Source organism: Heterodontus francisci, chromosome 16, assembly GCF_036365525.1.
Source record: "Heterodontus francisci isolate sHetFra1 chromosome 16, sHetFra1.hap1, whole genome shotgun sequence".
In the NCBI taxonomy this organism is placed as follows: domain Eukaryota; kingdom Metazoa; phylum Chordata; class Chondrichthyes; order Heterodontiformes; family Heterodontidae; genus Heterodontus; species Heterodontus francisci.
The window spans coordinates 91,266,584-91,281,996 of NC_090386.1; the positions used below are offsets into that span (position 1 = coordinate 91,266,584).

At 44.4% G+C, this 15,413-nt stretch overlaps 1 protein-coding gene across 1 annotated transcript in view; it reads right to left on the reverse strand.

Annotated features, from left to right (window-relative positions):
• Window positions 1-15,413, reverse strand: part of matn4 (matrilin 4) — an 83,789-nt gene that overhangs the window by 31,053 nt on the left and 37,323 nt on the right. Inside the window, exons 2-5 of the mRNA XM_068048632.1 lie at window positions 13,548-13,705; window positions 10,526-11,095; window positions 7,011-7,133; window positions 3,684-3,806 (exon numbers count right to left, since the gene is read on the reverse strand). Of these exons, the coding sequence (XP_067904733.1) occupies window positions 3,684-3,806; window positions 7,011-7,133; window positions 10,526-11,095; window positions 13,548-13,659 (928 nt within the window). The 5' untranslated portion in view covers window positions 13,660-13,705. The remainder of the gene's footprint in view (window positions 1-3,683; window positions 3,807-7,010; window positions 7,134-10,525; window positions 11,096-13,547; window positions 13,706-15,413) is intronic.

Consider the following 15,413-nt stretch of genomic DNA (forward strand, 5'->3'; position numbering starts at 1 on the left):
GGTAGTATTAGCAAGAAGTGTTTCCAAACCAGAAACAATAAGTCTTGACGCAGATAAAAATTCTGCCCCAATAATGGGCCTTAAACCAATTTCAGAAACAGCACCTTCTTGTATGGAAAGGTGACTTTTTCTGAAACCTGACTATCCATCCTTGTGGCTCTGAGTGAGATTCTCAATGTTATTAGTGAATTATTAAACATTTTGTTCATTCTTGGGAAGGAGCATCACTGGCAAGGCTGCTTTTGTTGGCCATTTCTAGTTGCCTTGATAAAGTAGGGATGGTCCTTCTTGAAATGTTCCAATCCTTGTGATGTTATTGTACATGTTTTTTAAAACTCATTCATGGGATGTGGGCGTCACTGGCCAGGCCACCATTTATTGCCCATCCCTAATTGCCCTTGAAAAGTTGGTGGTAAGCTGCCTTCTTGAACCACAGCAGTCCATGTGGTGTAGGTGCACCCACAGTGCTGTTAGGAAGGGAGTTCCAGGATTTTGACCCACCGACAGTGAAGGAACGGCGATACAGTTCCAAGTCAGGATGGTGTGTGACTTGGAGGGGAACTTGCAGGTGGTGGTGTTCCTATGCATTTGCTGCCCTTGTCCTTCTAGTTGGTACAGGTTGCGGGTTTGGAAGGTGCTGCCGAAGGAGCCTTGGTGCATTCTGCAGTGCATCTTGTAGATGGTACACACTGCTGCCACTGTGCGTCAGTGGTGGAGGCAGTGAATGTTGAAGGTGGATGGGGTGCCAATCAAGTGGGCTGCTTTGTCCTGGATGGTGTCGAGCTTCTTGAGTGTTGCTTTGGAGAGGGTGCAGAGGAGGTTCACCAGGATGTTGCCTGGTATGGAGGGCGCTAGCTATGAAGAGAGGTTGAGTAAATTAGGATTATTTTCATTAGAAAGACGGAGGTTGAGGGGGGACCTGATTGAGGTGTACAAAATCATGAGAGGTATAGACAGGGTGGATAGCAAGAAGCTTTTTCCCAGAGTGGGGGATTCAATTACTAGGGGTCACGAGTTCAAAGTGAGAGGGGAAAAGTTTAGGGGGGATGTGCGTGGAAAGTTCTTTACGCAGAGGGTGGTGGGTGCCTGGAACGCGTTGCCAGCGGAGGTGGTAGACGCGGGCACGATAGCGTCTTTTAAGATGTATCTAGACAGATACATGAATAGGCAGGAAGCAAAGAGATACAGACCCTTAGAAAATAGGCGACAGGTTTAGATAGAGGATCTGGACCGGCGCAGGCTTGGAGGGCCGAAGGGCCTGTTCCTGTGCTGTAATTTTCTTTGTTCTTTGTTCTTTGTTGGAGCTGCACCCATCCAGGCAAGTGGAGAGTATTCCATCACACTCCTGACTTGTGCCTTGTAGATGCTGGACAGGCTTTGGGAAGTCAGGAGGTGAGTTATTCACCGCAGGATTCCTAGCCTCTGACCGTATTTATAGCAACGGTATTTATATGGCTACTCCAGTTCAGTTTCTGGTCAATGGTAGCCCTTAGGATGTTGATAGTGGGGGATTCAGTGATGGTGATGCCATTGAATGTCAAGGGGAGATGGTTAGTTTCTCTCTTGTTGGAGATGGTCATTGCCTGGCACTTGTGTGGCGGGAATGTTAATTGCCACTTATCAGCCCAAGCCTGGGTATTGTCCAAGTCTTGCTGCATTTCTACATAGACTGCTTCAGTATCTGAGGAATCACAAATGGTGCTGAACATTGTGCAATCAACAGCGAGCATCCCCACTTCTGACCTTATGATTGAAGGGAGGTCATTGATGAAGCAGCTGAAGATGGTTGGGCCTAGGACACTACCTTGAGGAACTCCTGCAGTAATGCCCTGCAGCTCAGATAATTGACCTCCAACAACCACCATCTTCTTCCTTTGCACTAGGTATGACTCCAGCGAAGAGTTTTCCCCTGATTCCCATTGACTTCAGTTTTGTTCAGACTCCTTGATGCCATACTCGGTCAAATGCTGCCTTGATGTCAAGGGCAGTCACTCTCACCTCACCTCTTGAGTTCAGCTCTTTTGTCCATGTTTGAACCAAGGCTGTAATGAGGTCAGGAGCTGAGTGGCCCTGGCGGAACACTCACTGAGCATCACTGAGCAGTTATTGCTAAGCAAGTGCCGCTTGATGGCATCTTTGATGACACCTTCCATCACTTTACTGATGATTGAGAGCAGACTGGTGGAGTGGTAATTGGCCGGGTTGGACTTGTCCTGATTTTTGTGTACAGGACGTACCTGGGCAATTTTCCACATTGTTAGATGCCAGCGTTGTAGTTGTATTGGAACAGCTTGGCTACAGGCACGACAAGTTCTGGAGCACAGGTCTTCAGTACTATTGCCGGAGTATTGTCAGGGCCCATAGCCTTTGCAGTATCCAGTGCCTTCAGTCGTTTCTTGATATCACGCGGAGTGAATCGAATTGGCTGAAGTCTGGCATCTGTGATGCTGGGGACTTCAGGAGGAGGCCGAGATGGATCATCAACTTGGCACCTCTGGCTGAAGATTGTTGCAAATGCTTCAGCCTCGTCTTTCGCACTGATGTGCTGGGCACCCCAATCATTGAGGATGAGGATATTTGTGGAGCCACCTCCTCCAGTTAGTTGTTTAATTGTTCATCACCATTCATGGCTCAATGTGGCAGGACTGCAGAGTCGATGTTGAGGACTCCCAGGGCAACTCCCTCCCCACTGTATACCACTGTGCCGCCACCTCTGCTGGGTTTGTCCTGCCGGTGGGACAGGACATACCCAGCGATGGTGAGGGTAGCGTCTGGAACATTGTCAGGTATGATTCCGTGAGTATGACTGCGTCAGGCTGTTGCTTGACTAGTCTGTGGGACAGCTCTCCCAATTTTGTTATTGGGCAAATGCATAATATGCTCATGTCAGATTCCTCTCTGCTTATTTTACATTAGTTTTAAACAAATGAATATTGATTTGACAATGTGGGTCAGTTGGTAACACTCTCACCTGAGTCAGAAGTTTGCAGGTTCAAGTCCTATGCCAGGGACTTGAGCACATAATTCAGGCTGACACTCTCACTGCCAGTACTGAGGGAGTGCTGCACGGTTGGAGGTGTTGTCTTTCAGATGAGTCATTCACCCAAGTCCTGTCTTCCGAGTCAGGTGGATATAAAAGATCCCATGGCACTATTTCCAAGAGGCTATTGGAGTTCTCCCCAATTTTCTGGCCAATATTTATCTCTCAACCAACATAACTGAAAAAGCTTCTTAAAATAGAGATATAATTCTCTCTTGAAAATTATTATAGAGTTTGCTTCCACCTTTCAGGCAATGTGTTTCAGATCACAACAACTTGCTGGATAAAAAAAAAAACTTCTCATCTCCTTCCAGCTTTTTTTTTGCCAATTATCTTAAATCTGTGTTCTCTCTTTACTGAGCCTCCTATCAGTGCAAACAGTTTCTCCCTATCTACCCTATCAAAATCTCTCATAATATACTATTTTGAACACCACATTAAATCTCTCCTTAAACTTCTCTGCTCGAAGCAGAACAATCACAGATTCTCCAGTCTTTGCCGTTAACTGAAGCCCCTCAAACCTGGTCCTGTTCTGGTAAATCTCCTCTGGAACTTGTCCTGTGCCGTAATGTCCTTCCTAAAATAATCATGGTTAAAGATAACTATCCGCAGTATTAATAACGTATCGTGTTGGAACACTAACCGCTGCAAGTCTTCTTGTCCTGGTTCAGTCTGAAGCCCTCACGGCAACGGCACTGGTATGAACCCGGAGAGCTGACACATATCTGCTCACAGTCATGATCTCCGGTGGAGCAAAGGTCAATGGCTGTGGAGGAACAAACACTCACAGGTCAGAACAATCTAGAAGTCTCTAATGATATGTTCTTTTTTTTCTTTTTATTCATCCCTTTTGTGATTTTTTTTCTGATGACCACTTTTTCCCACCTAGAATCAACATGAAATATTGACAGGCCTGATACAATAAGGCTGAATTAAAACTCTGTCCCCATAATGGGTCTTAACCCAACCTCAGGAACTGCACCTCCTTGTATGGGATTGTGACATTGTATAAAATCTCACTGGCCATCCTTGCGCCTCTGAGTGGAATTCCCAATTTATTTTCATCTTCCAATTTTCCCAGTCAGCTCCAACTTTTATCCTGTTATTTTGTATTGGCGGAGAAGCGTCTGGGATAGGGATCCATGGCTGGTTGAGACCTTCCTCGACCTCGCTTGTGCAGCCCTTTCCATAGATGGGTGAACCTTAGGGATTGAGTGTTAGCAGGCCATTGGAGGGTGGGAGTCATCGCACCCAAGACCTGTCCTCAGGTCCCAACATTTCTCACCCATTTCCAGCAAGGATGGCTGGTGACTTATCGGAATCAGAAACCACAGCTGATTATTTAACCGCACATTGTGGTGAAGCTGTGCCCTACCCTAGCCCCAATTGAGACAGGTAACTGAACACATATGAACTTCATCCTCTTCTTTTGTCAAGGCAGATACAAAGTACTCACAACAGTACCTCAGTTATGCCCTCTGCCTCCGCAGGAAGATGTCCTTTTTTGTCCCTAATTGGCCTCACCATTCCTTTAACTTTCTAAATGTTTATGAAAGATTTTGGGTTTCCTTTTTATGTGATCCACTAATTTTTCCTCATATTTTCTCTCCGCCGTTCTCATATTCTTTTTCACTTTCCCCCTGCATCCACTGTATTCTGCCTGGTTTTGATTGTTTGCTGTATCTGACATTTGTCATAAACCTCCTGTTTTTTTATTTTATTTTAACCACTATTTTCTTTATCATCCAGGGAGATCTAGCTTTGGGTATTCCATCTTTCCTCCTTATGGGAATATACTTGGTGTTTCTCGATACATCCCGGGCAGAAACCTCTGAATTCTTCAGTTTTGGGCTGTAGGTTTCCTTTAACACAGCCATGAGCTTTTAATAATGGATTGTTTACTGTACTAGTTCCAGGTTGGAGTATAAGGTAGGGTTTTTAAGTTTACTCTAGAGTACAAGAGATAAGAATTAACTGAGATGAAAAGCTTTTCTAACTAACACCGGAGTCAACGATGCCTCAGTTGATAGCACCCTTACCCCTGGGTGAGAAGGTTGTGAGTTTAAGCTTGACTCCAGTGTTTTGAACACATAATCCCGGCTGACACTCCAGTGCAGTGTTGAGGGAGTGCTGCACTAACAGAGGTGCTGTCTTACAGATGAAATGTTAAACTGAGGCCCTCTCTTAAAAAAAAATCCTATGGCATTTCTAAGAAGAGGACCTTGAGTTCTCCCTAATTGATTCTCCCCAGTATTTATCCCTCAACCAACATCTCCAAAAAACAGATTATCTTATTGCTGTTTGTGGGGCCATTCTGGAAATGCTATGGAAATGCAAGTCTTTCTTGTGATCTTATGAAAGCTGGGATATCATATGGTGTAGGAAAGAGAACAGGCAGGATTTGTACATTTTTGTGGACTAGTCACAAGGCCTTAAATAATTAACCATTCACATTGTATAGAGGTGGTACTTGTGGGTTAATGTTTGACAGACTTAACCAGTTCCAATTATTGTATTTCTTTAATATTTAAGAATAAAATCACAACAGATTCACCTTTCCATATTTTTCTATATTGTATTCTCAGACTTGTGTGTATATATGGGAAGATTACCCAGAAAACATAGGAAAAATACAGAAAGAATTGCATAGCATACAGGAATACCAGGTGGTACTGAATCCAGAATAACCACTCCCTGAACCAACGGAGTGAAGTACAGTTAGGGACTAGAGCCAAGGGATGGAGTGGTTGTGGACTTTGGCTTGCCTTGGTTATGGTCAGTATTTTGGACACCAAAATTGATCCTTAGACCTTGAATTTCTCTGAGATCCAAAGGTGTGAATCTTTATCCTGGTCAAACTGAGGGATGTCAAGGATACTTTTCAGATTTCAGGGTCAGCATCAAGTACTACCATATTGGGTTAATATAGAGAAAGTCTGTCTATTCTGCCCCAACAATTTTCACCTATTCAAATCTACCAGCGCTCAGCTCTTACTTTGGTGAGACAGTTCCAATTCCTACACCCTTAGGATGGTCCTGGGTTAGAATTTCCTGCCAATGACCTATTCTGCATCATGGGCTGTAATAAGTCGGTCAAACAACCTCATTTCATCTGTTCATCTACTAGACATGAATGCTCCTCCCAACTATCTGGCCTTCATTGAAACTCAGGTCCCAGAAGTGAAAGGATTGTACCACCTGCTCCCCTCATCCCTGTTGTCAACACTTGTGGGAACATTGTGAAGCAACTTTGCCCCAGTTCCTTGTGCGACTGACAAATTACATTTTAGAAAACAATCCAAGGACACTCCGGAAAATCTTAATGGATGAAGGCAGCTAGGTGGGAACTCATGGGAGTTCAGGATTACAGCACCTGGCAAGTCTCATATAGCAAGAGAGTGAGCTAACTACGACAGATGGAGATGAGGCTGATTCTGTCCTTGAATATGGCTACAACATGCTATACATCCAAAGGAGATGGGTTTATAGCACACAGCATTACTGACACACAAGTTATCGATGTTGCATTATGTTAATGTTCACTAGAATAGATAGGGCAGAGAGAAAAGTTCTCCCTTCATTCCATCCCAGTGGACAGTGTGCATTAAAACAAACTCAATAAATTGGTAAGAAAACTGTGAATATTAACAATTGATCTTGAAGGGAGAAGGGTTGCAACATGATAAACATGTAGGAGCAGTTATTTCCCAATTCCTTCATGCATAAGCTAAATCAACATTTTGAATTTAACTAAGACAATATAGTCAGCTATTTCTAATGTAGTTGCTCCAGAATGGCCTAAAACTACTTTCCGTCAGCAAGGTACAGCGGCATGCTATCTGAAATACTATTTAAGTCAATGCTGAGGTTCCATGTCTTTAGTTTCTATTACTCACAATCAGCTCCTTAACACCTCAAGAAGCAGTTTATAATCAGCCACAACCCCTGTACATAAACCACCCAGCTTTACCTGTGCAGGTCTTCTTGTCTGGGTTCAGCACATAGCCCTCCCGGCAGGCACAGCGGAAGGATCCAGGTGTGGTGACGCAGATGTGCTGACAACCATGACTCACAACAGAGCACATGTCTTGAGCTGGAAGGAAAAATACACAAGTCAAAACCTAATTGCTCATTTTGTGTTAGGGTAATAGCAAAATCAGTGAATAAGAAATTTTGAAGATCAATGTGTTACTTGTAAGGTAACACATAGCTAGGGGTCTTACAGACCATAATGCATTACAAACTGGTCAATATATAGCTAGGGGGTCTTGCACAGAACGGAGCTGCCTTCTTGAACCGCTGCAGTCCTTGGGGTGTAGGTACACCAACAGTTAGGAAGGGAGTTCCAGGATTTTGACCCAGTGACAGTGAAGGAACGGCGATATAGTTCCACGTCAGGATGGTGTGTGGCTTGGAGGGGAACTTGCAGATGGTGGTGTTCCCATGCATCTGCTGCCCTTGTCCTTCTAGGTGGTAGAGGTTGTGGGCTTGGAAGGTGCTGTCTAAGGAGCCTTGGTGAGTTTTCTTAAATGGTTGACTAGAAAGATGTCTGCTGAGGAGGACTCAGTTGAGCAACATTTTCACTTTCATACAACTCTGCTCCAGAACAGCAAGCAGTTAAGAAGGCTAATGGTATGTTAGCCATTATCGCAAGAGGATTTGTGTACAGGAGTTGTGAAGTCTTGCTTCAATTGTACAGAACTTTGGTTAGACTGCACTTGGAGTACTGTGTGCAGTTTTGATCCCCTTACTTTAGGAAGGATATTATTGACATAGAGGGAGTGTAACTAAGGTTCACCAGACTTGTTCCCGGGATGGCGGGACTGTCCTATGAAAAGAGATTGGGGAAACTGGGCCTGTATTCTCTAGAATTTCGAAGAATGAGAGATGATCTCATCAAAACCTACAAAATACTTAAAGGGATAGACAGGGTAGATGCAGCTAAGATGTTTCCCCTGGTTGGGGAGTCTAGAACCAGGGCCACAATTTCAAAATAAGGGGGAAGCCACTTAGGAGAGAAATGAGGAGAAATCATTTTACTCAGAGGGTTGTGAATCTTTGGAACTCTCTACCCCGGAGAGCTTTAGAAGCTCAATCATTGAGTATATTTAAAGTAGAGATTGACAGTTTTCTAAATAAAGGGATATGGGGATAGTGTGGGAAAAAGACATTGAAGTGGATGATCAGTCATGATCGTATTGAATGGGGAGCAGGCTTGATGGACTGAATGGCCTACTCCTGCTCCTATGTTCCTATGTTGCTGCAGTGTATCTTGTACATGGTACACACTGCTGCCACTGTGTGTCAGTGGTGGAGAGAGTGAATGTTGAAGGTGGTGGATGGGGTGCCAATCAAGCAGACTGTTTTGTCCTGGATGGTGTGGAGTTTCTTGAGTGTTGTTGGAGCTGCAACCAACCAGACAAGTGGAGAGTATTCAATCACATTCCTAACTTGTGCCTTGTAGATGGTGGACAGTCTTTTGGGAGTCAAGAGGCGAGTTACTTGCCACAGAATTCCAAGCCTCTGACCTGCTCTTGTAGCCACAGTACTTACATGAAGCAGTTCAGTTTCTGGTCAATGGTAACTCCCAGGACGTTGATAGTGGGGAATTCAGCAATGGTAACGCCATTGCATGTTAAGGGGAGATGGTTAGATTCTCTCTTGTTGGAGATGGTCATTGCCTGGCACTTGTGTGGCATGAATGTAACTTGCCACTTATCAGCCCAAGCCTGAATGTTGTCCAGGTCTTGCTGCATGTGGACACGGACTGCCTCAGTATCTGAGGAGTCACGAATGGTGCTGAACATTGTGCAATCATGAGTGAACATCCCCACTTCTGACCTTATGATGGAAGGACAGGTCATTGATGAAGCAGCTGAAGATGGTTGGGCCTAGGACTCTACCCTGAGGAACTCAGAATCACAGAATTGTTACAGTGGCCATTCAGCCCATCATGTGTGCCACGGCTCTCTGAAAGAGCAATTCCCTCAGTTCTGTTACCCTGCCTTCTCCCTATTACCCTGCACATTCTTCATTTTCGTATAACTGTCTAATTCCTTTTTGAATGCTTCAATTGAACCTGCCTCCACCATGTTCTCAGGCAGCGCATTCCAGACCTTAACCACTCGCTGCGTGAAAAAGTTTTTCCTTATGTCACTTTTGCTTCACTTAACAAATACTTTAAATCTGTGCCCTCTCGTTCTCAATCCTTTCACGAGTGGGAACAGTGCCTCTCCATCTACTCTGTCCAGACCCCTCATGATTTTGACTCCCTCTATCAAATCACCTCTCAGCCTTCTCTTCTCCAAGGAAAACAGTCCTAACTTCTCCAATCTACCTTCATAACTGAAATTCCTCATCTCTGGAACCATTCTTGTGAATCTTTTCTGTACTCTCTCCAATGTCCTCATGCCTTTCCTCAAGAATTGAAATCAATACTCCAGCTGAGGACAACCTTGTTTCTTATTCAAGTTCAACATAACCTCCTTGCTCTTGTACTCTATGCCCCTATTAATAAAGCCCAGGATACTGTATGCTTTATTAACCGCTCTCTCAACCTGTCCTGCCACCTTCAATGACGTATGCACATATACACCCAGGTCCCTCTGCTCCTGCACCCCCTTTAGAATTGTACCCCCTTTATTTTATATTGTCTCTCCATGTTCTTCCTACCAAAATGAATCACCTCACATTTCTCTGCATTGAACTTCATCTGCCACCTGTCTGCCCATTTCACCAACTCCTGCAGTGATGTCCTGGTACTGAGATGATTGATTTCCAACAACCACAACCATCTTCCTTTGTGCTAGGTATGACCCCAACCAGTGGAGAGTTTTACCCCTGATTCCCAATGACTCCAGTTTTGCTAGGGCTCCTTGATGCCATACTCAGTCAAATACTGCCTTGATGTCAAGGGCAGTCACTCTCACCTCACCACTTGAGTTCAGCTCTTTTGTCCATGTTTGGACCAAAGTTGTAATGAGGTCAGGAGCTGAGTGGCCCTGGTGGAACCCAGGCTAAGCATCAGTGAGCAGCTTATTGCTGAGTAAGTGCTGCTTGATGGCACTGTTGATGACACCTTCCATCACTTTACTGATGATTGAGAGCAGACTGATGGGGCGGTAATTGGCCGGGTTGGACTTGTCTTGCTTTTTATGTATAGGACATGCCTGGGCAATTTTCCACATTGTCAGGTAGATGCCAGTGTTGTAGCAGGTATACAGGTTAATGCATAGCTAGGGATTTTGCATTGACCAAAGTGTATTATATACAGTGTAAAATGCAAAGACTGGAGCATGCTGCTTCTAGGGCACAGATAACATAAACTCCTAATGTTTTATTGCAAAGTGACGTGTGATGTTTTGGTTGGAAATGCCTTTCTCACTGTGGCAAACAGCCAATCAGACGAGAAAAGTCTCAGGCACAATCCATGTTCTATGCTCAGTTAGTGGATCTTTCTTTTCATCACTTTAATTTGACACCTACCACACAACTTGTCCTGGAAGGTCTTAGCAAACTGATTAATCAGGTCAAAGGTTTCAACCAGGAAGACGTGTTCTTCATGAGGCAAGGATGCCATGGCTCTGAGGGAGGACATCTCTGCCCTCTGCACTCCAACGGCGTAGATCTCGATACCGGCCTCTCGAGCCCTCGCTGCCACCTCATTGACCCGGTCCTGGGGCCTCCCGTCAGTTACAATGATTGCAACTCTTGGGATCTTCTGCGCCAGGGGGCGGGCACCCTCTTGCTCAGAGAAAGCGATGTTCATGGCGTACTGGATGGCTAAGCCAGTCATTGTCCCCTGGGCTAGTGGGACCACCTCCTTGATGCTCTTGATCATGTCAGCTTTCTTCTGGAATGTCTTGAAGGAGAAGACATTCTGAATTTGACTGGAGTATTGGATCAATGCAATCCTGCCGGCATTGGGACCCACATTCAAGAAATTGACCATGTCAATCACAAAATCCCTCATCAGCTCAAACTCGAATGGACGGACACTCCTGGAGCTGTCAATAATAAACAGCAAATCGATGGGGCCTGTCGTGCACCTTTTATCTAAAAAGAAAGACAAGACATGTTGGAGAGAATGTAGGTGACAGTCACTTCAACTGTAGCACTCTTGTTTCATTCTTTTACACCTTTTACCCAGGTTCTGATATCCACCAATCTGACAATCTGTGGCATGGCACACCTCAGCTTTAGTGCCAAGATGCCCCGACCAGAACCTCTGCTGCTGACCCTGCCCAGGTACGAGGGTTCAGGGAGAGGACCCTTTATTTGCCAAATATTGCAGGGCATCTGAACCACTGGAGGCACATATAGGGCATCAATTACTGCACTAAGATCAGAGAGTCCAGAGCAGGAGCCCTGGTCAGGATGGGAAATGGAGGGGAGTGGGAGGAGGGACAGTATTCTGGCTCCTCTTCCTCAGAAACAAAGCGGAATTGGACCCAACCGCTTCCTTTACAACTTTAAAAATTCAAAGTAACATGCTTGCAAATCTTTGAGGGTTTCTGGGGCATGACCTCGGGTGTGGATCTCTCGGTAGTCCTCACACGTGATGGTAAATTTGGCCTGATCCAACAAGGTGTGTCTGCATCGACCTTATCTTAGGTCGCAATGAAGGTTCAGCATTCACCCTGATCCCTCCTCCTTATGTTTGGGGCACACAGGGGCCTCTGTCCTGAACAGGCCACCCTAGAGCCTTCAGCACTAATAATGTCCAGGGCCCAGTGTGGCTTCAAAAGAGTATGTTGTAATGGCCATCAATTTTCAGGACTTGCGTGTTTACATAAGAATAACCTCACTTTTTTGCTAGACAAGAAAAGACTTGTATAAATAGACTATAAACTTTCAGATCTACACCCTAGGAAAAGGCAGTACTGTCAGGAGTGAAGAGGAAGAAAATTAGAGAAGGACAAATAATATTTATTTCAAGATTTAGAAGTTTGTTTTTAAAGAAAACATATTTCGTTCTCATACTGACTTCCCCTAATTTTTGACCACTTTGTCTCACTCAGTCGCCTATCAGTAAGTCTCATCCATCCAAAATTGGTCAACATCTGCCCATTGAAAAATTAACTGTCAGGTGAATGTCAATGATCCCATGGCACTAATTCGAAGAAAAGTAGGGGAGTCCTCCCCAGTGTCCTGGACAATATTTATCCCTCAATCAACATCAATAAAAATTGAATATCTGGTCATTATCGCATTGTCATTTGTGGGAGCTTGCTGTGCACAAATTGGTTGCTGTGCTTCCTACATTACAACAATGACTACACTTCAAAAGTACTTCATTGGCTGTAAAGCACTTTGAGATATCCTGAGGTTGTGAAAGGTGTTTTGTAAAATTGCGAGTATGTGTTGTGTAAATAAAATTTGTTGGAGACAAAATACAATCAACTATTTGTATTGTGGATTGCTCTATGGTACTTAAGAGTTATTGGTTTATTTTGTATCGGTTACCAGGGGAAAAGATAGATGAGCCTTTACCTGATAGTCAACACCGACACTGCCAGTAGAATCACTGGATAGTGATCGTAAGTGAGAACCCCAGTCAATTTCCCCCTCCCTAGCCTTGCAGTGTTGAGGCCAACTGTAGCTTGAGAATGTTTTATTATATTGTAAACATCCCATTAATTTTCAAGTTAGGAGTACTTCTTTGACAAAACCCGCTAGATGGTTAGGTCTTAACCCAATCTTTTGGTTATTGGGAATAACAAGTCAGGAAAGTAGTGCAAACTCCTAAATATTACTCACAATTTACATTATGAAGCAAAACAATGGACAATTTCTAAAGTTGCTTCACAATAGCATTTGTACCTGAACTTCACACATTGGGAAATACACATCCTCTTTTTTTTTTTTGCGGCTATGAAATCCCCCTCTTTTCTCCCCAACATTTCAAACAAAGAACAAAGATAATTACAGCACAGGAACAGGCCCTTCGGCCCTCCAAGCCTGCGCCGATCCAGATCCTCTCTCTACACATGTCGCCTATTTTCTAAGGTTCTGTATCTCTTTTCTTCCTGCCCATTCATGTATCTGTCTAGATACATCTTAAAAGACTCCATCGTGCCCGCGTCTACCACCTCCGCTGGCAACGCGTTCCAGGTGCCCACCTTGTAGCTCCTTGTAGCTCTTTTCCAGGCACTGAGAAAAAAGATAGGTAGGCAGCTCCCAAGAGTGTGCTAATGAATCTCAGAGACATGTCAATATGAGGTGCCACAAGGCTAATCTCAGGGCGCCATGCCCGTATTTCTTTGCCTCCCAGCTGTCCCCTCCCAATTCCCGCCAAGAGCAGAAAATACTATGGGTTCCTCTACTCTCTGGTGCCATGTGTTGGCCCCTCCAGTACACCCACAAGTTACAGCAGCATACTGCCCCAGCCACTAGGCTTTCTAAAATGACACACTGTATACAACTGAGTTGTTTGAAGTCTCTGCCGTTGTAGTTGGCATATTGTTCTTCCATGCTGTGTATTTTTCCTCTCAATATTTTTCCTTACCTGCAATCATTCTGTCCCTTATCTTCATTTGTCTTATTCTGGCAGAGTGAATCCCATCCATCAAGAGGACTTCCATTATCAGGAATAAACCAATTGCCAGGGCCAGCTTCATCTTTCAAATCGAGGAGTGCAATTGACTGAGAAACAGAGACACGGAGCTGAAGAGAGAAAAGGAAGAACATTTAGCAGCATGCATCATTCCTCATTCCCACCACCGATTCTTGTGGTTCTTATTCTCTGGAGATGTTGATGACATTTGAGATCAAGAGGCATGCGAAGAAGAGCACAGCTAGATGGTGTGATGGAATGGCAGGTTTAACAGCAAGATCTGATCCAACCTATCCCTTTTTTAATTAATTCTTGGGATAAGGGCATTGCTGGTAAGGCCCATACCTAGATGCCCCTGAGAAAGTGGTGGTGGGCCTTCTTCTTGAAGCCTTGGGAGCCTGTGGGGCAAAGTTATTCTTTGAAATAATTTTGATACAGCTGCTTGCTAGGTCACTTCTGAGGACAGTTAAGATTAAACTACTGGAGTGTTGGACTGGAGTCACATGTAAATGTGGCAGGTTTACCTCCCTAAAAAACACTAGTGAACCAGTTGGGTTTTTTATGACAATCAAGCAGCTTCATGGTCAGTTTTATTGGTACCAGCTTTTAAAAACCAATCTAGATTTTTAAATAAAATACAGTGTACTGGAGAGGAGAATAATACAGCATAGGAGGGCATTCAGCTCATTGTGCATATGCTAGCTCTTTGAAAGATCACGGAGGGCTGTAGAGCTGGAGGCTGTTACAGAGATAGGGAGGGGTTGAGGCCATGGAGGGATTTGAAAACAAGGATAAGAATTTTAAAATTGAGGAATTTTTGGACCCAGAATCAATGTAGGTCAGCAGGTAAAGGGGTGATGGGTGTGGGGGCCTGGTGTGCGTTAGGATGAGGGCAGCAGAGTTTTGGATGAACTCAAGTTTATAGAGGTGGGAGGCTGGCCAGGAGAGCACTGGAATAGTCTGGTACCAATGCTTGCTGAATTTTAGTCAACTTTTTGCATCTACCAAGTATTGTGTTGACTATCCCCAAGTTGATTTAACATTTGGTTTTGGGCTGGCAGAGACACTATCAATCTGAGCAGAGCCTGGATCAAGAACCAAGGACCAAGGGATGAAGGGACAAGCATGATAACACCTTGCAATAGCCAATCTCCAGACTGGAGGCAGACCCGTACACTCAGCCTATAGTCAGTGATAGTTTATCTATCCAATAACATTGATTAAGATGAAACTCCGCCTGCACTTCGCAACAATGTTAAACCTTAGAACCAACATCAAAGGCAAATCTCCTGTGTGGCATTTCCTTTTCCCACACGGTTTAATCTTGTTGCTTTTCCGAGGAAGACTGCCAAATCAGTGCTAACTAATGCCAAGTTTAAGAGGAGATTTGTGTTGTGGTTTAAGCTGTACACTTTGAACTGGATTAATGCTCTCCAGACTTAGTTTCCTTTGAAAGGATATGGTTACCGTGCCAAGATGTATTGGTAAAACATTTTGCTCTTTTCTTTGTTCATGAAGTGCACAATAACAGAGTGAGGTCAATGAACTGCTGGTGACCACTACTTTGTAAGATACTACATTAAGAAGCTCAGATGAAGGCCCATGGTGCAGAACATCACTAGGGTTTGCCAACAGTAGATGGATGTATTGCTGGAGGTGTCACCACATGACTCTTTCCTCTAACCACCTCGCCCCCACGCTCTCGCCATTAGTTGTCCAACACGTCCATCCTCATGTTGCCCCATCTTCCTACAGCCAATCAGAAAACAAATAGTCATTTCCTCTGCTCCACCCACTCACTTCCTCCCCACTGACTCT